The following is a 25,416-nucleotide window of genomic DNA, read 5'->3' on the forward strand; positions in this document are numbered from 1 at the left end:
CTCATCCTTTTTTTCAGAATCATTAGAAATCATTGCCATGGCAGCTACTCACTCCAACAGCGCCATACGAAAATCTGTAAGTGCAGATGTTTTGAATGATTCTCTTTAGAAAGACACAATCTCTCCATCGTGTTAACATGCCACTAATATAAACGTCCCATCCCATGTTCAGGAGAATCTGAAGAAACTGTTGGAGATATACGAGATGCTGGGTGAGGAGGAGGACATCGTTCACCCCTCTAACGAGTTCATCAAAGAGGGCCACATCCTGAAGCTGGCAGCCAGGAACACCTCGGCCATGGAGAGATACCTCTTCCTGGTGAGAGAAACTGCAGAGCGCTGAAACATTTTCTCGTGTTAATAAAGGGCACTGCGGGGAAATATGAAATATGAGGCGAGACTCTCGTCTGCACAAGTCAATTGAAACGAGTGAATCATTTCATACTGGGAGCACCTCTGAGTAAGAATACATCAGGGGCACATGAACAAATCTCTCAATTACTGAGATTGCCAGATGATGTGATTATGTTTTGGCTGTTTCTTATTAGCTTCAGGCTGAATGTCTCCCATCTGTGTAATTTAGGTTACCTGCAGAGTTGAGGGCTGCCCCCATTTGGAGGGAAACGGTGCCAGAAACCTGAACTAGAATAGCGGTGATTTGTACTTTAACATGTTCTGCCACAAAGTGTAACGTTTCTTCTTGTTTTGTTTTGTTTTTTTCTTCTGCCAGTTCAACAACATGCTGTTGTACTGCGTGCCCAAATTTAGCCTGGGAGGCCCTAAGTACACGGTGAGGACGCGGATCGGCATCGACGGCATGAAGGTCCTGGAAACAACCAATGAGGACTACCCTCATACCTTCCAGGTGTCAGGGAAGGAGAGGATGCTAGAGCTACAGGCCAGGTAGGCACAATACACAAAAAGTATATTCAGAAAAAAAAATAATTTTTGCTGTTAAGTTACTGTAGAGGTTTCGTTGCAAAAACTGTAAAAGGTGCAAAAACATCTCACCCCCTCCCACACTGAAGGATATAATTGTATGTCATTTGTACCCCATACAGTATAATTTCACTTATATTTGGAAGACCACCTAAATGAGCACACCCAGGGTTCACTTTTAAATCTTGTAAATCTCTAAATAAACTCTTTGACCACAGCTAATTGCTACGTTGGTGTAAGTCAGTGTTAAAAGAGGAACAGGAAAACTGTTTGTCTGTTTTTAATGCTTTTTTCTGGCTTTGTTTTTCCCCCTCAGCTCAGAGCAAGACAAGGCAGACTGGATTAAGGTACATACAATACAATCACAATTATTATTTTCTCATTTGATTATATGAGATTGAGGGTCATTTAGAATGAGCAACACATGAGATTGATGTTGTTTTTATCCTGCAGGCTTTCCAGGAGACCATTGAGATCTTCCAGCAGAAAAACGAGTCATTCAAGAACGCATTAAAAGACGTGGAGGAAGTGTCGGTCAGTGTCGCGTCACACTTGTACGCTCAGAGTTAAACTGTTGACAACCTTTCTGCGCTATCATGCTGAGTGTGTTTTTATTTAAATACAGAAAGCAGAGCTGGGGAAGCGAGCCCCTCGCTGGATCCGCGACAATGAAGTGACGATGTGCATGATGTGCAAAGAGCCTTTCAACGCTCTGACACGGCGGAGACACCACTGCAGAGCCTGCGGCTATGTAAGCAAACTTGATGTTGTTGTGTTATGCATAATGCATGCCCAGCAGGTGGGTAAGAGAGCACTGCAGTGGGGGTAAAAAACCTCTTGAGTAAACACACCCCAAGCAGTTTTATTCATTCAGAGAGACCCCTAGTGTGCATGAGTATGTCTTCATTACACATGGTGGCACATTGTGATATTACCTAGGAGACTGACAGGACTCTCCTCCTCTTTCTTACAGGTGGTGTGCTGGAAGTGTTCAGACAACAAAGTTCCGCTGGAATACGATGGCAACAAGATGAACAAAGTCTGCAGAGACTGCTTCTCCATCCTGACTGGAGAGAGGGTAGCCGAGGGCAAGAAGAAGGGCATCCTGGAGGTGAAGAGGATGTTTGGATACATAGATAATAGATATACACTCGTGCTGGGATCCCCATTAGGATTTTTTAAACAAAGACGTAACTGATACAGAAATACAAGCATAGCATCGCTTACTCCTTTTTTTAACTGGCATTGCGTTATTGATTTTGTACTAATTTGCAGTCGTCCTCTCTTCGCAGATCGAGGCAGCTCAGTTCTCAGGCAGCAGCATCATGTGCGGCTTCCTGCAGTACTGTGAGAAGAACAAACCCTGGCAGAAGGTGTGGTGCGTCATCCCTGAAAAGGAATGTCTGGTGCTTTACCTCTACGGAGCTCCGCAGGTAAAGTGGCAAGAACCAAAAATTTGATTTCTCATATTATAATCCAGCCATGCAGCTAATGCTCTCGTATTCTCTGGACCCCCCCCCCCAGGATGTGAAGGCCCAGTGTACAATCCCCCTCCTGGGGTATTCTGTGGATGATACTGTCCGGCCCACGGAGCCCCCGGCCAGCTTCCGTCTCTCCCAGTCTAAGTCCGTCCACAACTTCGCAGCTGAAAGCGAGGAGCTCAAGCAGCGCTGGCTGAAAGTCATCCGAGTGGCTGTGACAGGAGAGATGCCAGAGTGCCCTCAGACCAACGGCGGCAACGCAAACATGATGGACAACAACAACACGCAAGAGGCGGCCACCGATAGCACATAAGGCGGCATTTCCTGCAAGCAAAAACTGCTGTCGGACTTTTCTACAAGCAAACTGCTGTTGTGTTGCTCAAGAAAGACAGGGTGTGCAGATGTGTGCTGCACAAACAAAATACAAATGCACACTTCTCCATGATGTCCTTGAATCTGAATCGTTAAAGTGGAAAAATCAGTGCTGGATAAGCTGCCTTTTCTTGTCACACTCCTGTTCCCACGATTCATACTGGATTTTCTCATAAACCCAACTTGATTCACTGCTAGAGCTGTGCTGGATTACTAAAGGACATCTCTGGTACAATCAACACTAGAGTAGAGGGGCCTCAGGACTGATCGACTTCCCTCAAACAGGCACTATTGCAGACAGCTCAAACTCAGTCTTCATGGACTGTCAACTCCTCTTGAGCCAGTGGACTACGACAGGACTTACACAGCACTCTGTACAGGATGTGAATCAAAGGAAAAGGACAGTACAAACTATGTCTGCTGGTGCTGTAACACAGCTCTATGTACATGTACAGTTTAAATGTTTTTTTGTTTGTTTGTTTTCTTCGTTTCAAAAAGGAACAGTTATGTTTTTAATGTACTGAATTTAGTCCTGAACTTTATTTCTATAACACAGAAGACCATCTAAGTATGATACAAACTATTCACAGTATTCCCCACTTTTTCTTTGCTTGAGTAGATGGTTCCAAAACTGGGAAAATGATTTTGCAGTTGGAATAATGATGGTCTCATCTCTCGCTCTCATCCATCAGTGAAAATGAATCAGCAGTCTAATCAAACTCCGGATGCACGTTGGCCGATGTGTCTGTCTGCTCTGCAGCTGGTTGCACCTATCCTGTAGTGGGCCACATTTTTTTTTATGAATCTGAATATCGAACCGGTTTTTGATATATACAGACAGCTCACCACAGAATAGAGACTACTGAGCCTAAAAATACCAGCTTCATAATGGCTCATAGAGGTGGGTGATAAGGATAAAATGCTATATAAAATAACCAAATGTGAATGTCTATTTTAGGCTCCTCTAGTTAACGAATACCTGACAAATCAATGTGCTTCATTGCATCGATACAACATTTATCCTGTAAATCCAATACTTCAAATCAGTCCTGCTCATTGACAACGGCAACCAGAGGTTAATAAAACAGGTATATATTAGGGGCACTCCAGTGATTTGTCAAGCCCACAAAGTTGGGAAAATTGAGGAAGACAGATTTTAAAAAGTAGTAAAATTTAAAGTTGCAGAGGACCAAATCCCTAGAACAGTCAAGCTTGAAAAATGCTGAATCCTACAGTTCCCATAATGCAACTCAGCAGCACCTTTAAATTAGACTTTGCTAAATATCCCTTCTTTGGCCAGTTTCTATCACAGACTTTCTGTCAAATATTGACACTTGACTTAGAGAGCACAGCTTGAGCTGTGCTCTGTAAGTCAAGTGGACTCCATGTGTAAAATCTGTGGAGCACCCCTTTAAAGGTATTGTTGCCTTAGTAGAAACAATGTAGCAAACTGACAAACCCCTGTGGTCTTACAATAAGTTGTATCACACATCACCCAACCCTGTGGCCTGCACAGTGCAGTTTGTATTAAAATGCCACATTACAATCATGTACTCTAATCCAATGTAGTAAATGATGGATGATAGTCCTTAATGTGCATAACTGAGGATGAATAACAAATGGTAGTTCAACTACATAACAGTCATGGACCTCAATTCATGTAGAGAGAGGTGAACAGGGATCCTCATTATCTTTGTGTGGCAGTTTTCGATTTAGATGCAAATGCAAATGCAGCACAATCACAGATATAGCAAGCTGGTGCAACATGTGTATATGTGTTTTTAATTCTGTAATTATAATTTAAAAATTATTTATAGAGTATGATGAGCATGATCTGTTTAAAGTAGCACAGATTTGTTCCCTTACTGTCTACTAAGAAGTGCAGTAGGTAGATCTTATTTTTTCTGCGAGCAGATGTTTTTCCACTAACCATTCATAGTGCTGGATGGACTGTGGGTGGGTAGAGGGGGTGTGTGCCTATATTCTCCACAGTGAGCGTCTTCATTCACATGGTCCCGTTCCCTCTGTACTCGATGCTGGTGCTCACCCGAGTCTCACTCCTCTGAACTCTTTCCCCTCCTTCAGTATTCAAATAAAAAAAAAAACATCAAGAGCACAAAACTTCCTCGTCTGTAAGATCTGAATGTATATCCAGATTTTTATGTGTCCTCTTATCCCCTCCCCAAAGGTTTGAGAATCTACGCACTTTACACTCCTATAAAGTGTACCTTCAAAGATTAAATATGCTTTATGTGCATCTAGCCTGTTTGTAACGTTATTTTACTGCTTCACTAACTTTGGCCTACAGTGCATATCAAAGTCACCTTGATACTATTGGTCACTTTGTCACTGTGATACTTTCACAAAGAAATGTCTTGTTTTGGTTCCTTGTTTTGCTTCTCCTGATAAGAAGCTTTTCATAATGAGTCACCCCAGACATGCCTCTAAAAAAAGGTGAAGTCAGTAGTTGCTGTTTGTCAGAAGTGGTCAGTGCTCTGAAGAAGTACGTGATAAACTGAAGGCCTAAAAACTAGTGACACTAGTGAAGCTTCCCTGAAAAGTCTTGCTAATTACTGGTTTAATCTAGGCGCTTTGTTGTGTGGTCTGTTTGAACAAAACAAGTATTTAACAGATATAGAAAATGTTTATTTTCACAAGAAAAAAAGATATCAGATCAAACAAAGAATATCAAATTCTAAAACTTTCATGAGTGTGTTCTGCAAGTTACATTTCTCACATCTTCAAAGAGTGCTCCTTGTACAGTGTTAGTCAAACATTATTAGGATTGGTCACACAGAATGCACCACATGTTGTCATGGTGGTAACATCCCACAATACTCAGGAGAGGAGTAAAAAGGGAGAGATGTTGCTAGAAAAAGCAAACAGACAGAAAGTCATAGTCCTTGGTAGTTTCCTGGTGTTGCTCATCTTTATGCTTGGCAGAGGATTTGATTGAATAAGAAAGGGGAAATTAGGGTCTTGGCTAGTCTTTGTGTTTGTGTGTGTCTGTCTCAGCTTTTGGGCTGCCGGAGCAGGCCACGGATCCGACGAACCAGGGCCTGGATGAAGGTGTACCGGGAGCGGACTTGGCTGTACAAGCCCTCCACCTCCAGCAGCTTTCTCTGCAGGGCTTCTCCGAAACCTGCGACCATGTCGCTCTTCAGCTGCGCTCACACAAGCAGGAGACAAACAGAGGAATTAGGAACGATGTACAATTATTGACACAATATCAGATGTAAGCTCTGACATTACGCAGGGCTCACTTGCATTTTACAAAATATCACTCTCTTAACCAAGTGTGGAACATGTACACAGCCATTTCTTACCAGGTCTAGGTCTTGCTGGCTGACGCGGGACAGATTGAGTCCCCGGCTTCCACTTGCCTGCAACCCACCAAAGGAGTCTGAAGAGAATATATTTAAAATAAATAAACAAACTGGTTACATTTCTTCAATTTCACAGACAGGGGTGAGAAACAATAGTTTTGCAAAGAGGTGCAAAGAGATATAAGCAGATATCTTTAACACATTTTCTCACCATCTGTGAGGCGTGATCTATATAAGCTGGCTCCAGGCAACAGGGAGTCCTTGGGGTCAGTGGGGGTACAGTGCAACAGATAATACTCCAGGTGGCGCCACAACACAAACAAACATGTCTCAATGACATCTGAGAAAGGGGAAGGTCAAGGCATTTTCACCAACTCGTGATGTGACATTTCTACGTGGTCCTACTCCAGCATACTAAAGAGAACTCTGAAGGACATAAACATAAAATAACCTAGTGATGGAGAATGTGTTTGTGGATTTTTTACTCCGACATGCTGAAAAGACGTAAAAGAAAAACAAAACACCCCTTCAGTCTGACGCTGTTAGTCCTGTCACTACAACTGTGCCCGCAAGGGCCCAAAGGATACAGGAGCACAGGGCCAGCAGCTTGGCTCTGTTGTTGATAAGCTGGACCAGTCGTCTCTTGGCCAGCAAGCTCCTCTGGACTGATGAGATTTTCTCCACCCCTCCTGGGCCTGACACCAGGCCTTGGCACAACTACAGAGAAGAAGTCTGTTTAGAACTCAAGACAAAGCATGTTGCAGCCAAACAAAGAACAGTTACTTTTACTCATTCCTTTGTTCATCTCAACTTTTAAAATGTATGAGTGAGAACAGTTAGCTTAATGTGTACAGCAGTGTGGTGACAGTGAGACAGAGTGAATCAGCGTATTTGTCTATCTTTACCTCCTTGAGCTCCTCAGGAGGCAGCTGATCCAGACTCTGCAGTTTGCTCAGGCTTTGTCTGTGACTCTGATGGAACCTGAAGAAATCTGCAGCGCTGTTCTTCAGCAGGTACAGGACCAGACCCAGGCTGGGTGCTCGGGAGTAAGCCATTGAGGGCAGAGTGGATGAGAGATCTTAGGCAAACATAAAAGCCAAGGTTCAGTCTCATACTTTGTGAAAGTAAAACGCTAGCTTGTGGTAAAAGTTTTAGGTGCCTCAAGAGGATGCTGGATATGAAAATGGGTAGAATATCACTGACCTGCGCGTCCTCCGTCCCTGCCAGCTGGCTCACTGCCTGAGGGACTGAAGAGGCAGATGCTGAACTGAGCCTGGGTTGAGCTCTGCAGCAGCAGTGTTTGGCAGTACTCCATGATGTTAGCACACACCTGGGGACAGAGGACAGCACCTCTCAGGTCACTGACAACACAGAACTGATGAATAATCATGACTATGGATATAAGACTCCACACACATTGTTTCAGTGCCTTTCTTCACCATTGTTCACCATTATACTGTTTGACAACCTGACATTTATACTGGGTAACTTCCTACTGCTTAAAGGAAGTCAGTGTCAGGTGTTTTCTTTCATAAAGCTATGAAAGAAAACACCTTCATAGCTTTATAACTACACTACTGTAGGAATATCTGTTTACTTAGTAATTCATCAACTCCCTCATATATCTCTTATTACTCCATTCATCAAACACTTTTTGTCAAACCTGTTGCATGGCCACCTCCATCTCCTCTCGTCGTTCTGCTGAATCACCAGGGGCAGAGATCTCGGCCTGCTTTAGCAACCTCTCCCGTTCGCTTCCCACCAGACAGCTCAGCAGTGACAGACACAGACGCTACAAAAGATCAAACATATTGCCAACAGTGAATTTCACACTCTAAAAAGGTTAAAAAGGTGCATCAGAGGGAATACATGAGATTTAAGTGTAAGTCAGACCCTCCAGAGGATAAAAACAATGGAAAAGTGTCTCACCTGGAATCTGTTGATGTGACCCTGGAACTCCATAAGAGCAGCGCTGTTGACCTCCCCACCCATCTCGAGGACACCTGAGAGACCAAGCAGTACATGAACACCACCGTTCATTGCATCACTGATGTGAATGTGGGTACAGAATGGAATGGAAAAAATATCAAACATAGCAAGAGAAGAGTCTGTTTCAGCTTGGTGTGCTTGTTTATATTTGTACCTGGCAGAGCTGTCTTACTGATGATGCCTGTAAGCAAAGAGAGCTCCTGCAAAGCCCCCATGCTGAGCTCATGACAGCGCAACAGAGCCTGAATGGTGTCTGCATGGACTATCAGCCACTGGAGAACCTATACACACACACACACACACACACACACACACACAAACAGGGTAAATGTTACATTTACAAAATAGTTAACAAACATTAACATCATGTTTAAAAAATAGATTTTTGCAATAACACACACATGTTGAACTTGTAACACTATGATGTAGAGCAAATTCAATTTGTCCATGACTCACTTTTTCACAAATCCTACTTTTCTCTGCCACCAGATCACAGATACCTGGACCATTAAGAACTGTCCTTCAAACATAACAACCTTCTGTGCTTACCTGTGCTGCCCCCTGCTGGTGATTCATGGTGGTAGAAGTCAGGATCACCTGAAAGAGTCTCAAGGTTGGTAAAAGAATCTGCCTGTAGCGGTCCATAGGACTGGGGATGAAGCCTGATGGGTCCCTCATCACCCTGTAAACCATAAGGGAAAATGCATAAATATGAGGAATACCATAAGAACACATCTGTAAGCAGTGGAATATAAACAAAGCAGGATACTTAAAATCCTGACCTACTACTGCTGACCTACTATATCACCCTGTGCAATTCCAGAACTGCTTCACTTTTCTGCCTGCAGCCAGGAAGCTTATAATTGTGGTGCTTAAGTAAGGAAATGTTATATCACAGCATATATAGTTCATAAACTAGGCCAGGTCAGAAATGGAGTCTAAGTGTGAGAAATATTCTCCTCTTCCAATATGTATTACAGTGATTATAACAATAAAAAGACACCTGTTAAGACACCGTCTCCTTCCCTTTCCAGACCCATACCTGTGTGCATCACTGTCAGGTACCATGTCAAACACCTGACACTCCATCAGCTGTGCCACTAGTCCACAGCGCAGCAGCTCCACAGCTCCCTGGCCCGTCTTAGCCACACGAGTCAGCAGAGCCTGAAAACACACAGATGATTTTGTACTTCCAGAGGTTTTAGATAGACACTATCTAAATTGGGCTTTTGGAGACTTAAGAATAACCAGCGCAAAACATAGTGAGTCTCTATAATAGTATGTCAGCAGTCCACATCTCCTCACCATTTTGCTCTCATAGATGTAGAGTGGTTTGAGGAGGGGTGGCTGAGGTGTGAGCAGGCTCTGCAGGGCGGCGTCATCCTGTCTCAGGCTCTCCACCAGCGACCGCAGGTAGCCACTGTTGCAGACATAAACCAGCCACTGATTCTGACGGTCTATTGATAGGATCCGGTCTAGCACTGCCAGGGCCAGCATCTGACAGACAGGGAACGGAGACAGGAATGGATTCAAAATTTTATATGTACTGTAAAAAATATAAGATCAGAATTCAGTATCAGAAGATGTTCAATCACATCACAAAACATTATGTTATATTGTTATGTTATGTTATTGTGTTGTATATTGTAGGTGTATAGTTTGGCTCCTACCCTGCTTATTTCATGGCCGTCACAGGCGTCCCTACACACAACCTCCATGAGAGACTTGCCATAACTCTCGATGATAGCAAGGTTTTCTCTCTGCAGTTTGGAAAAACCATCTTCAGGGGCTGTGAGTCTTTCCCACATTGCCTTCCCAGCTGTAGTTGGCAAGGAGAGAGAGATTTTATGGAAAAGGATAGACATTTATCTGTAAAAATCTGCCCTACAATATTCTGAAAACTTGTTTGTGTGTTTGTTTCTGTGTTGCACCTGTCTGCAGAGTATCTGGTTCTTCAGGTTTCTGGGCGATTTGCAGATAGTACAGCAGAGAGCCATACAGATGAGCACGCAGACGCTGGTATCCACCTCCTTAAAGTGTATAAAACAATATTAGAAAACTCTATTCTGACTAAGATTTATCCTAGCAACACATCCTATGAGAGAAATGTGGGTTTATGAGTGAAAGGGGTTTTAAGTTGTCACTAACCAGTACAAAGGATGAAGTCCAGCAGCTTGCGGAGGATCAAATGCAGAGCTGAGTTGGCGATGGAGGCAAAGCCTGAGGATGCTTCTAATCCCACTCCCTGCTGTTGCTCAGACAGCACTGATTGGCTGAGATGGGCTGTCAGAGTGAAAACTGCCCCGGCAACAATGGGCATCAGTTCTCCTGCTGCATCCTCAGATAACACCTGGACAGCACAGGACAGTATTTTAATTTAGTTGTTATAACAATCTTTGGAGATTTGAGGTATCTGTGTTGTCACATAACACAAACCGAACAAAAGCCACCATGACACCCTTGAAAATGTTTCACCCCTTATGTCACAAATGTCCTCGCTGACCTTATCATGAAGGTCTAGCAGCAGGTCTCTGATGATGAGCTGCCTGTCATCAGCAGGTATGAGATCAGCTGGGCAGGCGGTCAGCAGTGTCTCCACCAGGCTCCTCCAGGACTGCAGCGCATGACGCTTTGCACTCAGACTGCGACGAACGCGGTTACGATCCACCACCTGCTGCAGGATGGAGTTCACCTCCTAGACGAATACACCAAGGGATGGAAATGACAATGGGTAAAACATTTTTGCTCAAAATTTTAACTCAAAATATTCAGAGCATTTGAGATTGGGAAATGCTGTAGAGTTTTCAATAACACGATATTAGTCAAATGGAGTAATTTTAAAACTTGAATAACAACTGGAAAACACATTTCAAAAGTTACAATCCACAACATAATGGCTCCTAATTTTAGATAGATACAGATACAAACACATTAGTGAAGTCCCATCAGTTTAAATTTACTCACCTCCATTAACAGGGGCCTCTGTCCAATGGCTGCCATTCCTTGCAGGGCATTTACCTCAGCAACCAGCACTCTATGAAGCAACTGTGAGGAAAATTAAAACATTATATATGATTTTGAGTCAGAAGAAGATGAAGGACAAAAATATTTGAAAACAACACAATAGGGAACGTTCAACCTGGGAACCCACCTTGACGTTGCACACAGTGTGTCCTTGCTCATTGACATGCTCACAGTTGGAGATCACCTGCTCTATCTGAGTGCGCTCAAAGAAGTCCAGCTGCAATAGCTCAGGCATGTCCTGACTGAAGTCAATGGCGTCCAGCACACTCAGCAACTTCCTTCGCACTGATGGCATCAAACAAGGACAAGATTAGGATTTATGTCAAAAACAATCTGGTATGAGGAAGAGCCTAGAGCCTTAAATGAAAGCTGAGTCAGCATGAGTCGGTGCTAATTATGTTTAGATAGAACATTTGGTTTGTGTATTTTTGATTTGTATACTGTCACAAACCTTTAGAGACTGTGTCAAAATGCAGGAAACCACTGACTGATCTGGTCTCTTCCTCCATGCCTGACTCCCCATCAGCTGAAAGGAAAAATTATGAGGTTCTTTTAAGCTTTCATGAAGAAAATGAAATATTTTTTTAAAATATGGGCATTAAGGAAAACATGCACTTATCCACTGAAAACAATAACTATTACAGCCTTAGTCATCTGAAACCTACAACACGTCCCATACCTGTATGCTGAGTGTGTGGCTGGTCATCCAGCAGGAGGCTGACGAGGCGTTGTGTGTGGGAACGCTGGCGGTTCAGTGAAGTCACCCTCAGCTCGATTGCAGCTGTTTTCATGAGCCAAGACATCTGGGAGAGGGCAGCGATCTGGTTACCTGGAGAGTGGAGAAAGCAGTCAAGGCAATGAAAAGAATTATTTCTACTACATCAACAAATTACACATTTAGATTTTATCAGTGGCATAAACAGCTTTGTAATATTAAAGGGTTTGATCATTTCTGCATTGCCGGATACTATAAAACTACTAATTTAAATCAACAGTTCTGCATTTGCTAGTTTCCTCTTTTCTGCCCCTATTGTTTCATGCTTTTCATTCATCACATATCTAATGTTTTTGTTATATTTCAGGACCAAGGAGACCTAGTGGTGATCCTGTACTCACTGGGCAGGATGAAAGGCAGGTGCTGCAAATGTGAGAACAGGAAATCCTGGCTGGTCCTCAAATAGCGCATGGTAGGTCCAGATGTATCTGGGCAGGCACACAGCTGGTAGATCACCTGAGAGAGGGAGAAAATGACAGAAACAGACAAGAAAAAAAATCTGATTGATCAGACAGCACATACACTCATTCCACATACCATATGTACATACCACCAACTGGGAATGAAACGCAAAAATGAAGGTGCTACTGTGCTACAGCTCTCGCTGCTGAAACTGATCTCTGTGTCATGTCATGTCTGCTTTATAGGCATTTGGACTAGCGGATGAAGAGTACCTGGTAGCAGAGCTCAGCCAGGTGTGGAGCCTGCTGTGTGAGCACAGGTCCTGATCTCTTCTCAGTGCCTCTCTGGAGCAGACTCAGGATGGCATGGAGGCAGCTCCGTGGACATCCCAGCACACCTGTAGCACAGCAAGCATTGTGAAGTCAACAAAGGGATCTGGTACTTTTCTGTCCAAACCTGAATCCCGCAAAAATCACCACAGCCACCAAAACCAACATATCCATCGCTGAGGTTGCGGACTGACCTGGGTCCTGGAGGTTGGTGGAGGACACAGGCTTCTTGACTTCGTAGCCCAGGAGGTAAAGAGCCAGATTGGGTGTCTTCAGCTCCAAGGATGTAATGAGCAGGTTCAGAATATGGATCTGGGTTTCGTGTCGTATTCTTGCCACCTTCTTTTGCTGGTCTGAGTCTAGAAACAATTTAGTGGTGATGAGGTATCTGAGTTTGAGCACAATAATTCTAAAACACAAGCTCAGTTAGGCTTGTGAAAGGTTTTACAGACAACAAGAAATAAACGAGGAACATCTCTCTCTCACCATCTCCTTTCTCTGCTCCCTCCTCTGCCTCTTCATTGTCCAGACACTCCACAAAGCCGGCCATCAGTTTGTCACTCACTGCCTGAGGGCAAAAAATTGTTCTTAAGTTACAACAGGTCACTATATTCAAGGTCACTAATGCCACAACACACCATGACCTCTTCCTAAGCCTAATTTGTGAAGTATCCTGTAGCTTTGTGGGAAAAGTATTTTTAAAGTATAAGCCTTCAGATTTGGATGTACCTGGTCGTGTGTGAAATCTCCCACCAGCCTGATCTGGATGTTGGGGTAGTTGGCAATACGACGCAGGATCTTGGCACTTTGGAAGGCAGCCTCTGGGTTGGAGCTGCTGTGGTACAAATACCTGCAAGGGACAAACAAGGTTCCCCACTTAGTTACACCCACTCTGAAGAGTATTATTCGATATATGACCTACAATAACTCCAAGTGAGGTCTGACAGTTCATCTAGTAAAGAGTGCGTACACAGACCTGACAAACAAGAACTGAGTCCACAAAAATCACAACCACAGTTTGCTCTACTACCTGGATGCCTTTACCTGGCAATGCTGACGATGTGATCTGCCCTCCGGGTTTGAGGGCTAACGCCCTGGAGGAGCTGCTCCAAGGGGGAAACCAGCAGGGAGGCCTGGCTCTCCCTGAGGAGATCCATGAACACCACCTCCTTCTGCAGAGCCAGGTCCAGCAGGCACAGGCAGTGCAGCACTGCTGACTCCAAGTGCTTTTTACCTGTGGGGGTAGGGGCAGTAACGAAGCATATCGTCAGAACAAACACATATATACACACACACAAGCCATCTCTCAGCAGCAGCATATGTTCTCTCACCAGGGAAAGGTGCATAAGTGTCCAGCTGGCGTACACCTTCCTCCAGCAGGCTGAGGCACAACGCCAGCATGGGCGAATCATTAAGCAGATGGAACATGATGCTGTGGCCAGGGGGCTTGTGGGCTGGGACCTGCTCACCCTGCAGCTCCACCATCTCCTGGACAAAGTCTGACGGCTGGGGCTCATAGTCCCGCAGCAGCTTGTGGAACACCTCCAGGGCAGAGTCAGCCACCTCCCACTGAGAGATGGTAAAGGAAAAAAAAAAGGCAAATTAAAAATGAAAAGATGTATGTGCGGTGAAAAGAAAGTACATGCATGCTGCAGCTACATGTCTACACCTTGTAATGACACTGGGTGAGCACATTACCTTCTCAGCTGGGCGACGGTATGCTCTGGTGGGGAAGGGGAGGAACACAGAGTCACGCAAGAAGTTCAAGTAGGGCTGGAAGCCTGGCACGCGTAGCCCTGCCCCCAAATTAACAGGCAGACTGCTCTCGACCAAAGTGCTGATCAGATGACAGAAGCCACGTGTCAGGGGGTACTCCTCACAGCTGGACTCGATTTCATTCAGCTCCACCTGAGAAGCCAAGAAAATCACTCAGAAAGTTTGCAAACCCAAATGATCATCTCCTTACAGGTTACAGAACTTCAAACAGGAAGTTTTTCACAGTGATAGGCAGATCAAAGTCTGTTTTTGGCCTCCTTCACATATCACACAAATCATCTGTAATTGGCTACAGAATCTTGTAAAGTGCTCATTTTACCACAACACAACATTTAAAGACAACACTTCAGCCTACCTAAGCTCCTGTCTAAATTATTTTGTATCACAACAAATAGTTTGAGTCTTAATAATCAAACTCTAATTTCTCCCTTTAGGTATTAGTTAAATGTTGTCTTATTGCACACAAATTAAAAATGATCTTGGCAGCTACAAGTAGTCTAATGGATCTCTTTACCAACTAATGAACCTTTTTATTTGCCTATCTTGAAACAGACAGGGAAACATGCACAGCTGCAGACAGGGTTGAGTAAGGAGAATCCAGTTTTACATTCACTCACCTCAATTCCAGCTGCCTGCCTCTGTCCTGGGGCTCGAACCGTCTGAAGAATCTGTGGTAGAAAAACAAGTAACAAAGCTTTAAAGAATCTGACACAAAACGTTATGTATGAAGACAAGCTGCAAAACTCAAAACAACAACATATCACAATAGAACAACAGTACTTATCTTAGACAAGGATAAGAAAATGATTGACAGTCACAGCTTCTTTTCAACACTTCCATTTGAGGAAGTTGATGCATACTCACACACAAGCAAAATTTAAATTTTTGTTCAAACTATATAACAGAACTTTAAAAATTGCACTTTTTTTACCATTAACTGACTGGATCTTCAGCATTTTACAGATATCAAATAATGAACTTTGACTAATAAAGTTAATAAATCATGTGATGATGTAGACATTTTGAAAGGCTGACCTGTGTGTACTCCAGCGACTGCCAGAGTGAAGCAGCGATCTCTGGTGATTTCCCAAAGGCTGCCAGGCAGTGCAGGAGCTCGGCCTTCAGGACGGGTGGAACGCTGCACTGTAGCAACCCCAGCATCACTACAACTGGGGTCCACTGAGGATGCTCACACAAAGCCAATCGAGCATTTTCGCTCTAGGAGAAAAAAAAAGGTTAATCTTTCCTTAATATTGTTTTCTAATCCATGTAACCAAATATACCGATCCTTGTGGAGAATGTTGCACCATACCCAGGTAATGATGGTGGTGAGTAACTGCAAAAACGAGGTGAGTCCTTCCAGCTCCCTTTGAGTGATGCCCCTCAGTGGTGGGTGGCGGTAGTGTGCAGCATCTGGATTTGGAAGATCTCGTCGCAGGTTCTCATGGTAGAGCATAAGGGAGTGAAAGAAATGTTCCCAAGACACTGGGCTGCCTGAAACACCCTGGATGTTGTCACCTGCAAACATGTACGTGACATTAATTGACGTTCATTTGAATATGTATTAAACAGCATGTCAAATGTTCAGTGGTTTCAATTTCAGATATCAGTCTGATACTATAAATCAAACCCCCTAAAAGTTATTCATGAAGTCTTTCATGTTATAGCAACAATCTGCTCTTACTGTGTGTAGCTCCATTGGTTTTCAGCAGGCTGAAGCAATAGTGGGCACACTGAGGACCATTGGCGAGGCCTTTTAGCATACGGAGATAGGAGATATAGAGGGTGGAGGGCAGGAGGTCTCCCATCTGACGCACAAACTTGGACAGAACCACCTGCATCAAATCACAAAATAAATAAATAAAATCTTCCATCAGAAAGAAGCACATGTTACACACAACTTGCTTCTGTCAAGGAAAAAAATCCTAATGAGCCAACTTCAAAACATGGGAATTCTTCTATATCTTTCACATCTGTTGATGTCAGGAGAATCACATTTTTAGTGAAACCACAGTCTACAAAATATGGCCTTTACCTGTTTATGTGGAGGCCTTTGTAGAGCCATTCCAAGGTAGGATCCCTGCAGGGAAGTGTGTTGGAGAGACTCTGTGGGACACCAGAACTCCAAACCCAGCTCCAGCCCAAATGGGTCCCTACTGTAAAACTCCCCTATCTGAAAACACAAAACCAAACCATGACAAACTTAAACCCACAGTATCAAGCCAATACAAAATTTTCCCTTACACACTTTTGCTAATTTTTTCTTCTAATGTTGCTCATCTAGGAATTTAAGCTTTTTCTAATCCTGCTATCAGAGCCTACATTTTCAATTACATTATCAGTTAAACCCTTATTATGTAAAAGGTGATGTTACTTGAAGTGTATGTGTATATGTGTACATGTGTGTAAAAAAGACTGACGAGGATCATGAGGTGGTCTAAGTCCTTGCGCAATGAAGACGGAAGCTCACTGTCCATCTGCAGGGACATGTGCACCAGGCGGGCGTCTTCATCCGCACGGTTACGAAGCTGCTTCACCTGCAAAAACATCAAAATTAAATCATTCAGCCACGTTTACGCTATAATATGAAATCTTTTACTTCAGCAGAAACATTGGTAATGGACAACTTTGGCATTTCTCACCTTCATTGGCATAAGTGCCAGGAAGTCTGTGATGAGTGAATGGAGGCGGCGGATGTAAAACTCCTCTTGAGCAAAAGTCTCACATCCTAGCATGCCCTCCTTCATAAACAGGAAGACATCTCCCAGTAGAGCCTGGTCAGCCAAAGCCTCATCTGCCTCAGTGAACTCAACCAGGGCTGCACAACACACACATACAAATACACTACAACTTAATGGCTATTATTTTTGGGAGGCAATTGAGGCATATTTAATGTGTCTCTATGAAAGGGAGGCCATACCAGATCCCTGCGGTAGCTGGGAAAGAACCCTCAGAGACAGAGCCCAGGCCAGCCGACACACAGCCTGCAGTCCTGGAAGCTTCCATGACTGGCCATCCATCAGACGACTGTGCACCGCAGCTACATACTGCCTCTCTGTCAGTAAAGGCAGTGCCTGGAGCAGATCTTAAAAGAACATAGAGGCAATCCTTTAATAGCTGCAAGCAGTTAAGTTTTTAGTGGATTTAACCAATAACCTCAATTAAATTAAAGTTATGCTCCCACCTTCTCTATCTTCAGTCCCCTGCTCTATAAAGCTGACATCCAAGCAGTAGAGCAGTGCCATGACCAGAGCCATGTTCACGCTGTCCAATGAGCCATCAGCTTGAGCCGTCACTGTCTCCAGGTGACCAATGAGAGCCAGGGTGTCATCTTTAGACAAGGGTGACTGGCAGGTCCATGAAAACAAGCTATCAGCCAAGGCCTGTCTGCAGTCTTTGATCAGGTCAGAAACCTGGTAAGAAAAGAGGGAATTAATGGAGTCCTCTGTATATTCCTCAACTACATCTTTCTGTTATAACCTGAAAGCTACTCTCTTTGCACTAATTCAGTGCGGTTGAAAGTAAATATAATGAGAGCAGACGATTATCTTTGTTTCAAATTAGCACAGAAGATTTCCTCCCACCTCCTTCCTGTGCTTTTCATTGCCCAGGCCGCGCTCCTTCTGCAGCCGTTCAAACTCACGAGTCACACTAATCTCTGACACCAAGGTCAAGATGCGTTTGGTCAGACCTTGGCTCATCAGTTCATCTGTAAAACGTGTTGTGAAAGCCACCAGCTCTCCACTGCGTGAGAAAACAAACAACAACAATTATGTGTGAAGCAACCACCTGTCATTTCCTGAATGTACTACTTCAGATAACATTATTACCTGAGATCCAGGGTGAAGGTCTTGCCGTGGCGTGACTGAATGAGCGTGCGCAAAGAGTTGGCCACACAAAGCTTTCCATCCCAGTAGAGTAGCACAGCTACTAGGCCTCGTGTCAGACCTGGAAAATGGGGCTGCTGCTGCTCACCTGGAGAAAACAAGTTCATTCAGCAAATCAGTTGTGTGAAATGTTTATGCAGGTACTACTGGAATTCATGCTAGGCTTTGTTTCCATATCATGGATTTGATCAGGACAAACCTAAAACAAAGTAGTGATGTGAGTGCTGTATCTTTAAAACTAAATACAATGTATGGTCAAACATGGTCAGTTAATTTACCACATAACTTTATTTCTAAAATATTCTTACAAGTCATGTTTTTCTCTATTGTCCACTTTACCTGCCAGTAAAAGCTCCAAAGCTGCCAACTCTCCAATGTCAAACAAGTCACTGAGGATGAAGGCTTCTGTCAGAAGCTGCTCTGGAAGGAGTCTGGACCCCTGTTGACCCTGGATGGCAATGCCTTCTGTGCTGGCTTTACGCACCTTCTCTCTCTGCTCTGCACTCTTTGGCTAAAAATGATGAGAAGACAGAGTTTATTGATATTACCGCCTCAGAAGAGACACATTATCAGTCTACGCCAAGGACGTTCTTGGTTACACTGGTAGAATACTTCTATAAAGTTCACATTTGAAATGTTGCAGTTTGCACAGCATCTCACCGGGTTCTTAAAGAGTGACAAAAAGGATGGTTTGTGTTTCTTCAGCTGAAGGTCCAGGAGGTGGACGCTCTCTGGCTGTCTCCTCAGCACAGCCCCGTCCACTGTCTCCCATAGCTCCTTCAGCGGCCCCCACAGACTGGCTCCTGGGAGGGAAATGGGCTTTCAATGGTCTTGTCTCATCATACATGCATGCAACTGATTTCTACCACTCCTGTTGTGCTTGTTTCTTATAACCATATTTGGCACTGGCATCACTTGTCTTCTGCATTTTGTGTATCCCACATATAATACAGGATGTCAAAACTGAAATACAATGTCTGCAATAGCTTACTTATTGTCTTAACTACATGTTTTATTTACTGTTATATTTGTGATTGTTCACCTTCTTACACTTCTTACACTATGTATTTATTGGTTATTGTATTGTTGTCTGCAAACTCCCTAGGTTAGCCATCACTAAGTTAAGCGACATCAATCAGGTCTGTACAAATAACGCTGAGCAACTTCGACAGTAAACAACTGACACCTAACTTAATACTCACTGATGGGAGTATAATAAGCCGGAAGCTAGTTTATCTCTAGATCTTGAGCGTGCCATAAATTAGGCGTTGCACAACATAACTAACCCCACAAGTACAGTAACTTATGCTTGGTTCCGATGCCAAACATGTCTTTGCTTCTTCCAAGCCGGTTTGTTTCAGTTTTATTTCCAGGTAAGCAAACTGGTCTGCAGACCATTTCACGGGTGTTTTGTCACAGAAGTTATCGCTGGTCTGGCTTTGGTTTTACTGTGAAAATGAATGTAATGAATGTGATGAAGATGTGAACGTGTTTGTCCTCCTACTACCTGTTAAAGCAATGATAGCTAGTCAAACGTTTAGTTGCAGGCTATGCTAAGTTAGCCTAGCAGCCCGAGCCTGAACTTGAGGGATCCATCACCATGCGGTCAAAACATACGAAATGTTTACAAAACTGGAGCCAACAAGCGAGTTTGTACATGCTTATCTATGAAACGGCAATTAAAAGTAACTACTAGAAATAAACACAGTTAAGTTACTCAATGAAAGAAATAAATTTCATACCCGAATTTACCGCCATCTGCGCCGCCATGATACACTCGGAAAACTGGAGAGAAGCCTCTGGCCCTGTGCCAGTGTGAAATTTAAAATGAACAATCCTATAAACACATGTTGGTCTCATTTCCTGAACACAAAATCCATAAATTCTAATTCAATCTGTATGCTGGATAACTAAGTCGGCTAGTTATTTTTAAACATTGCCGTAATTCTGAAAATATCTTCAGGCGAGGTCCTCGGACCATTAGTCTGTCTAGACAGATGGGAATTGTAGTTTACACGTGCAGATTAATCCAAATAAGTAATTTAACTGGGTTTACAGTAGATTTTATGTTATTTTCTGTTTTATGAATTCAGTTCTCTCTCAAATATAATTTCCAACGAAACGTGGGACAAAACAATACTCGTGTTTTGCTGAAACACGTTTATAGACCACATGCGGCACCAACATTGGTTCCGCCCTGTGTTGGTCCGTACTGTTTTGACGTTACACCAACATGTCCATGCCAGTCGGGTTGTCGTGAGTCTATGACCGCTACGATGAAAAATTGTCATTCGTGACTTTTGGATGTCGGTGCCGTCGTAGATGTAGCACCGCATTAAAACAGACGGGTTTGGAGACATTTTAATCAAAACAATGGCTCGGGTTGTGAAGGTGTTTCGGACTCTGCGGAATCATTGGAAGAAGTCCACATTTGCTGTGTGCGTTCTGTCTTACGGAAGCTACTGGCTGTATGGTAAACACTGGTGGGTATCTGAAGTCATGGTATTTACACAGATTGAAGTTAACGCAGGGGCCGTTAACGTCTCTTATATATTTTGTGTCTTTTATCCTATTAGTGACAGTGTCCTGCGGAGAGAGGCTTGTCTGGTGGCCAGGGTAAGACATTCTGATGAATCCCTTATTTATACTCATAATTTATCCATATGTGCAAAGCCTCAAGTGTCCTATGGCCTACTCAATATAATCTCTTCTAGGAATATGGCCGTCAACAGATAGCACCACAGGAGCGGCTGAGGAAAGCAACAGTGATCTTGAACCCTGCAGCTTGTAGTGGGTAAGAAGACACAACTCTCAAAACATCTCACTGACAGTGTTGACTGGATTTCAGATACAATTTTTCTGTGAATTATTTTCCAACTCCATGTCTAAATCTTCCCCAGAAAAGCCAACAAGCTGTTTGAAAATAATGCTGCTCCTATTTTACACCTGGCTGGAGTGGAGATTACAATCATAAAGGTATTGTTTGCTTTTCTCCACTTAAAAATCATCAATCTTTGTGGCTCCAGTAGGGTTTCTTTTGTGTGATACCATGATCATATTCTGCCTCCTTCTCTGCAGACTGACTATGAGGGCCAGGCAAAAAAGCTGATGGAGCTCATGGAACAAACAGACATGCTGATCGTGGCCGGAGGGGACGGCACCTTGCAGGAAGTCATCACAGGGTTACTGCGAAGGCCAGATCAGGTAGGTGTAATACAGTAATTGTGTCAGTCCAATTTGATTAACAGCTAAAAGAGACAAGGCGAATTAAGCTCTTTTACTTGTTTTTCTAATTACAGGACACATTCAGTAACATACCGATTGGATTCATTCCACTGGGCTCTCACAATTCCCTGAGTCCAAGTCTTCACCTCCTCAGCGACAATAAGGTCAAGTAAGTAACTGCATCAAAATCACACTTAAAGATCAAAATTTTATCATCACACAACTCCAAAATGAGCTATTTGTTGAATGTGTTTCACTGAGTAAATATACACTATGGATTTCATTGTATGTAACTAATTCTTACACCTTTGAAATTTTACAGAGACATTACATCTGCAACACTGTCTATTCTGAAGGGAGAAACTGTACCTCTGGATGTTCTACAAATTAAAGTAAGACTGTTGTTACTCTGAAGCTCAAGTTGTGTTAGTGTTTGTCTCTTTATCATATACGTTCAGTAAGTTAAATTTTCAGTGTTTATACTGTTTTTATAATGTCATTGTTTTTGTAGGGGGAGAAAGAGCAGCCCGTCTTTGCTCTGATGGGACTGCGATGGGGAGCTTTTAGAGACTGTGGCTGCAACAATCAGCAAGTAAGATAACTTCATGGCAGACTGTAATTCAGGGTAAATGATGATTATCATACATATTGTAAACCTAATTATCTGTGATATTCTCCCACAGATATTGGTATCTTGGGCCACTGAAGACAAACGCAGCGCACTGGTTTAGTACTTTAAGGGTAAGGCAATATGTCAGCATATGAACTGTCTGAAAGCCATGTCAGCATGTTGAGTCACTCTACTTTTTACAGCTGTTGTCCTGGTTTCCATGGAGTCCTTTAAGTGACCCACAATTATGTAAACATTCCTTCATTATTCCCCATCTGACAATAATATATTCTGTTTCTGTAAAGACTTCAGGCCTCATGCAAGAATATTCTTGTTCTTAAACTGTTCGTTTTTTCTGCAAGTCTTGCTCAAATGAATGTTCCAAGTCGCATTCACTAAACTCTCTCAACTGCACAAACTTGTTGCAAACTGCTCATTTCAGGCAGCCCCTAAAATTGCCATATAAGCTAACAGGTTCCACTTAATTTGTGGGAAAGTTTTCATCAACAAAAATGTTATATTATCTCTCAGTAAATTGGCAAGCCACAGGGGCCATGATGGCAACATTTTTAAACTCATATATTCAAATTAAGCCACTATAAGTCAAACAAGTGTGCTTTCCTTTTCAAGAATAAGAAACATGGGTCTCTCTGTTCGTGACTCACACGACAGGTCTGCATCACTCATGATTTTTGTTCTGTAGAACATATCAATATCTCATTAGATCAGTAGGTGTCATGCATTTCAGCTGTGTCTCATTGTCCTCATGTCTTCTTCTTTCTCTGATTGTGAGATATTTCTGTAGCTGCGGAAGTATTTTAATCACACACTGCGGTAAAATGTCCCTCAGGAGTGGCCCCTGGTGCGGAACATCACAGTGTCCTACACGGCTCCCAGCCTCAGGCCCCCTGACCAGCCCCCGCAGAAGCCCCCCAGGCCAAATCTGCTCTACCGCATCATCCGCAGACTGAAAAACCGCTGGAGCCCGCCTGTCGAAGGTGAGCATGTGACTATGTTGATACTTCGATACCAGCATTGCAGAATAACTCCTAATCCCCAACAATACTGTGAAGTTCACAGTCATGTATTTGAGTTGTGTGTGTGTGTGTGTGTGTGTGTGTGTGTGTGTGTGTGTGTGTGTGTGTGTGTTTGCTCAGAACCTCCAAAAGTGGAAGAGCCAGAGCAGTGGGAGGAGCAGCAGCTGTCGACATTAGAGCTGTTTGTCCAGACACACAACAAAAACCCTGTGGAGAGGGTCAGTCCAAAAATAACTGTATTTATAAATCCCTATACATGTGAGCGCTCAGATGTTGACATGATTCCATGAAACCCCATCTGCCTTGTTTTCCTTGTTGATTTTATATGTATATTTTTTCTATTTACTTGAATTTGTAGCGTATCAATGATTCCCTGATGATCTGTGCAGAGCCCAGCGATTTCACTGTGGGCGAGTTCATCACTGTCGGGTCAGTAGTTGTAGTTTTTCTTTCATGTTAGTCACTCTTGAGGCAATACACATTATGTAGAGGTTCATGTTTATGCAAATTTACCTGAAAGAATGTGAATGTTCCTCATTATAGAAACAAAAAAGAAGAGGACTCAACTATATTCACTAAAAACTCCACAAAACTGGAGGCCAGTGCCTGTCGGCTGCAGCTACCAGAGGTCAGAAACTCTATACGTTACTGTGTCTGATTCATTTTATCAGTCAATCTGCTTTTTAAAGCTCAGTGCACAAGTGTTTGTCTTGAGATTTACCTCTGTGTCCTGACTCCGAAGGGCGCCGCTGGTTTCTATAACATCGACAACGAGGAGTACGAGGCCATGCCTGTGGAGGTAAGGCTGTTGCCACGGAAACTACGCTTCTTCATCAACTCAGAGCGCAGGGAGCAGCTCCTCTCTCCGACGCAGTGATGAGAAAACATAAAACCAGAAAGAAGACGAGAACAGCGGGGGGAAAAAACTGCCTCCAAGAGAGAGACAAAAGAAGCAGACACCATGAAACTCTGAGTTCATTCTGAAAACAGATTCCTGCTTCGCCGTCAGCTGTAAACGATCATGATGCACTGATGGTTTGAACATGTTTTAACTACATACAAACATAAAATATTCTGTTATTTTAAACAGTTATGAACAGGATTAAATCACAGGCTGTTGTATGTGAAAGGACCAAGACTGTTTCTCTAAGCTAGTAACACATGTACAGGCTGTCTTACAAAAGGACTTAATGTTTACTGAATTATTTACTATTGACATAATATCCAAACTTGGTCAATAAAATAATGTCTGTCCAATTCAACACAAGTGTTTTTATACTGGTGTATCTGCACATTCAGCAGACACGTGTTTAGATAAGGGGACAGGCTTTTGTTGGAGTGCTGGAGGTGAGGGCGTGAAGTTAAAGTTGAATCTTCTGTCAGGCCTGTGCTGGAAAATGACGTCTATTGTTTTAACCGAGTTGGCACGATCACTATACCACTGAGTCCAGAGCACAAGCTGCAAGATGTGACTAGCTGCTGCGATGTAGAAGAGTATAGACAAGAGGGAAGTATATGGATGCACATGAAAGTGTATAGAGATGCTGCAGTGTTCTGACTGTGTTGGAGGAGCTTGGAGCAGGAGTTTGGCACCCTGCTTGTTTAGTCTGGGTCTGATCTGACAGATGGTGTAGACAGCAAATCTGCAGGATTAAGCTGGTGGCTGCATTGCAGGCCTCTTATCATATTTGGTTGCTTAGGAAAACAGCTAGGGATGCTCCTAGTTTTATTTTAGCTGCATTAATTGCAACTCCTGTAAAAGGAATTTTTGGTAGCTTTAGTTGCTGGTCATTTTGAACATGAAGGCGTCACATACAAAGATAGATTTAATTTCAATTTAAACATAAAATAAGGTGCATTGTTAAGAGATTTAAGAGGTATTCTAGCAGTACAGTATTGCAGTTGGGGAGCTTATGAGAGGCAGAAAATAACTAGGGAAGCAGACCCTGAGATATACAGATTCTAAGTTCCTTGCATAGGTCAAGCTTTCCCACAATGCAACTGGATAACATCCTTAATCAGACCCCATTTCCCTCCCTAAATGGTCAACTTTTCCAAAATCCCACACCTCCAGTTTGTCACAGGCCACAGAAGATATTACACAGCTGTTTTCACAAGTGGTGATCCTCATTAGAGTGCTGCTATAAATTACCAGTATATAAGGTAGTTTTTAGGAAACTTAAGAAACTACAACAGTAAAAGTATAAGTACATTTTGCTGAAATTACAGACTTCTGAAAATAAT

General features: G+C 43.1%; 3 protein-coding genes across 10 annotated transcripts in view; 2 read left to right on the forward strand and 1 right to left on the reverse strand.

Annotated features, from left to right (window-relative positions):
* fgd4a (FYVE, RhoGEF and PH domain containing 4a) overlaps window positions 1-5,053 on the forward strand; it is a 49,181-nt gene extending 44,128 nt beyond the window's left edge. For all 8 annotated transcript variants that reach the window (XM_018703451.2, XM_018703454.2, XM_018703452.2 and 5 more), the window contains 9 exons: window positions 18-76; window positions 173-319; window positions 731-903; window positions 1,256-1,286; window positions 1,393-1,473; window positions 1,565-1,690; window positions 1,913-2,050; window positions 2,232-2,372; window positions 2,464-5,053. In XM_018703451.2, the coding sequence (XP_018558967.1) occupies window positions 18-76; window positions 173-319; window positions 731-903; window positions 1,256-1,286; window positions 1,393-1,473; window positions 1,565-1,690; window positions 1,913-2,050; window positions 2,232-2,372; window positions 2,464-2,733 (1,166 nt within the window). In that variant the 3' untranslated portion in view covers window positions 2,734-5,053. The remainder of the gene's footprint in view (window positions 1-17; window positions 77-172; window positions 320-730; window positions 904-1,255; window positions 1,287-1,392; window positions 1,474-1,564; window positions 1,691-1,912; window positions 2,051-2,231; window positions 2,373-2,463) is intronic.
* A 363-nt stretch (window positions 5,054-5,416) lies between these two features.
* nup205 (nucleoporin 205) lies at window positions 5,417-20,149 on the reverse strand. The gene is made up of 42 exons (XM_018703450.1): window positions 20,043-20,149; window positions 18,961-19,103; window positions 18,640-18,811; window positions 18,244-18,388; window positions 17,998-18,157; window positions 17,598-17,826; window positions 17,334-17,498; window positions 17,056-17,231; window positions 16,834-16,950; window positions 16,449-16,586; window positions 16,098-16,248; window positions 15,726-15,931; window positions 15,449-15,631; window positions 15,031-15,081; window positions 14,336-14,545; window positions 13,969-14,206; window positions 13,682-13,871; window positions 13,367-13,487; window positions 13,124-13,205; window positions 12,832-12,996; window positions 12,581-12,705; window positions 12,248-12,362; window positions 11,811-11,960; window positions 11,583-11,657; window positions 11,259-11,416; window positions 11,072-11,152; window positions 10,611-10,802; window positions 10,256-10,457; window positions 10,039-10,137; window positions 9,778-9,926; window positions 9,413-9,604; window positions 9,150-9,271; window positions 8,657-8,789; window positions 8,262-8,388; window positions 8,048-8,121; window positions 7,782-7,910; window positions 7,322-7,448; window positions 7,024-7,196; window positions 6,706-6,835; window positions 6,330-6,458; window positions 6,119-6,195; window positions 5,417-5,956 (listed from the first exon to the last, which is right to left on the reverse strand). Exons 1-42 carry the CDS (start codon window positions 20,068-20,070, stop codon window positions 5,804-5,806), a joined length of 5,982 nt encoding a protein of 1,993 aa, XP_018558966.1. The 5' UTR covers window positions 20,071-20,149; the 3' UTR covers window positions 5,417-5,803.
* A 359-nt stretch (window positions 20,150-20,508) lies between these two features.
* On the forward strand, window positions 20,509-24,439 carry agk (acylglycerol kinase). The gene is given in 15 exon segments (XM_018703462.2): window positions 20,509-20,783; window positions 20,877-20,916; window positions 21,015-21,094; window positions 21,201-21,276; window positions 21,379-21,504; window positions 21,600-21,694; window positions 21,848-21,917; window positions 22,037-22,096; window positions 22,098-22,117; window positions 22,209-22,266; window positions 22,986-23,133; window positions 23,293-23,390; window positions 23,531-23,601; window positions 23,716-23,800; window positions 23,915-24,439. Coding segments are annotated over 15 exon segments (1,272 nt in total). The 5' UTR covers window positions 20,509-20,673; the 3' UTR covers window positions 24,050-24,439.
* The last annotated feature ends 977 nt before the right edge of the window (window positions 24,440-25,416 follow it).

Source organism: Lates calcarifer, linkage group LG10, assembly GCF_001640805.2.
Source record: "Lates calcarifer isolate ASB-BC8 linkage group LG10, TLL_Latcal_v3, whole genome shotgun sequence".
Taxonomy (NCBI): domain Eukaryota; kingdom Metazoa; phylum Chordata; class Actinopteri; family Centropomidae; genus Lates; species Lates calcarifer.

Bases quoted from the DNA above. Each gene is read 5' to 3' on its own strand.
- nup205 (XM_018703450.1), bottom strand. From the start codon at position 20,070: ATGGCGGCGCAGATGGCGGTAAATTCGG. The intron at 15,632-15,725 runs GTATGGTGCAAC...TTTTTCTCCTAG, and splicing joins TCACCACCATCATTACCTGG to AGCGAAAATGCTCGATTGGC. The intron at 13,206-13,366 runs GTACATCCAAAT...TTTTGCCCTCAG, and splicing joins GAGATTTCACACACGACCAG to GCAGTGAGTGACAAACTGAT.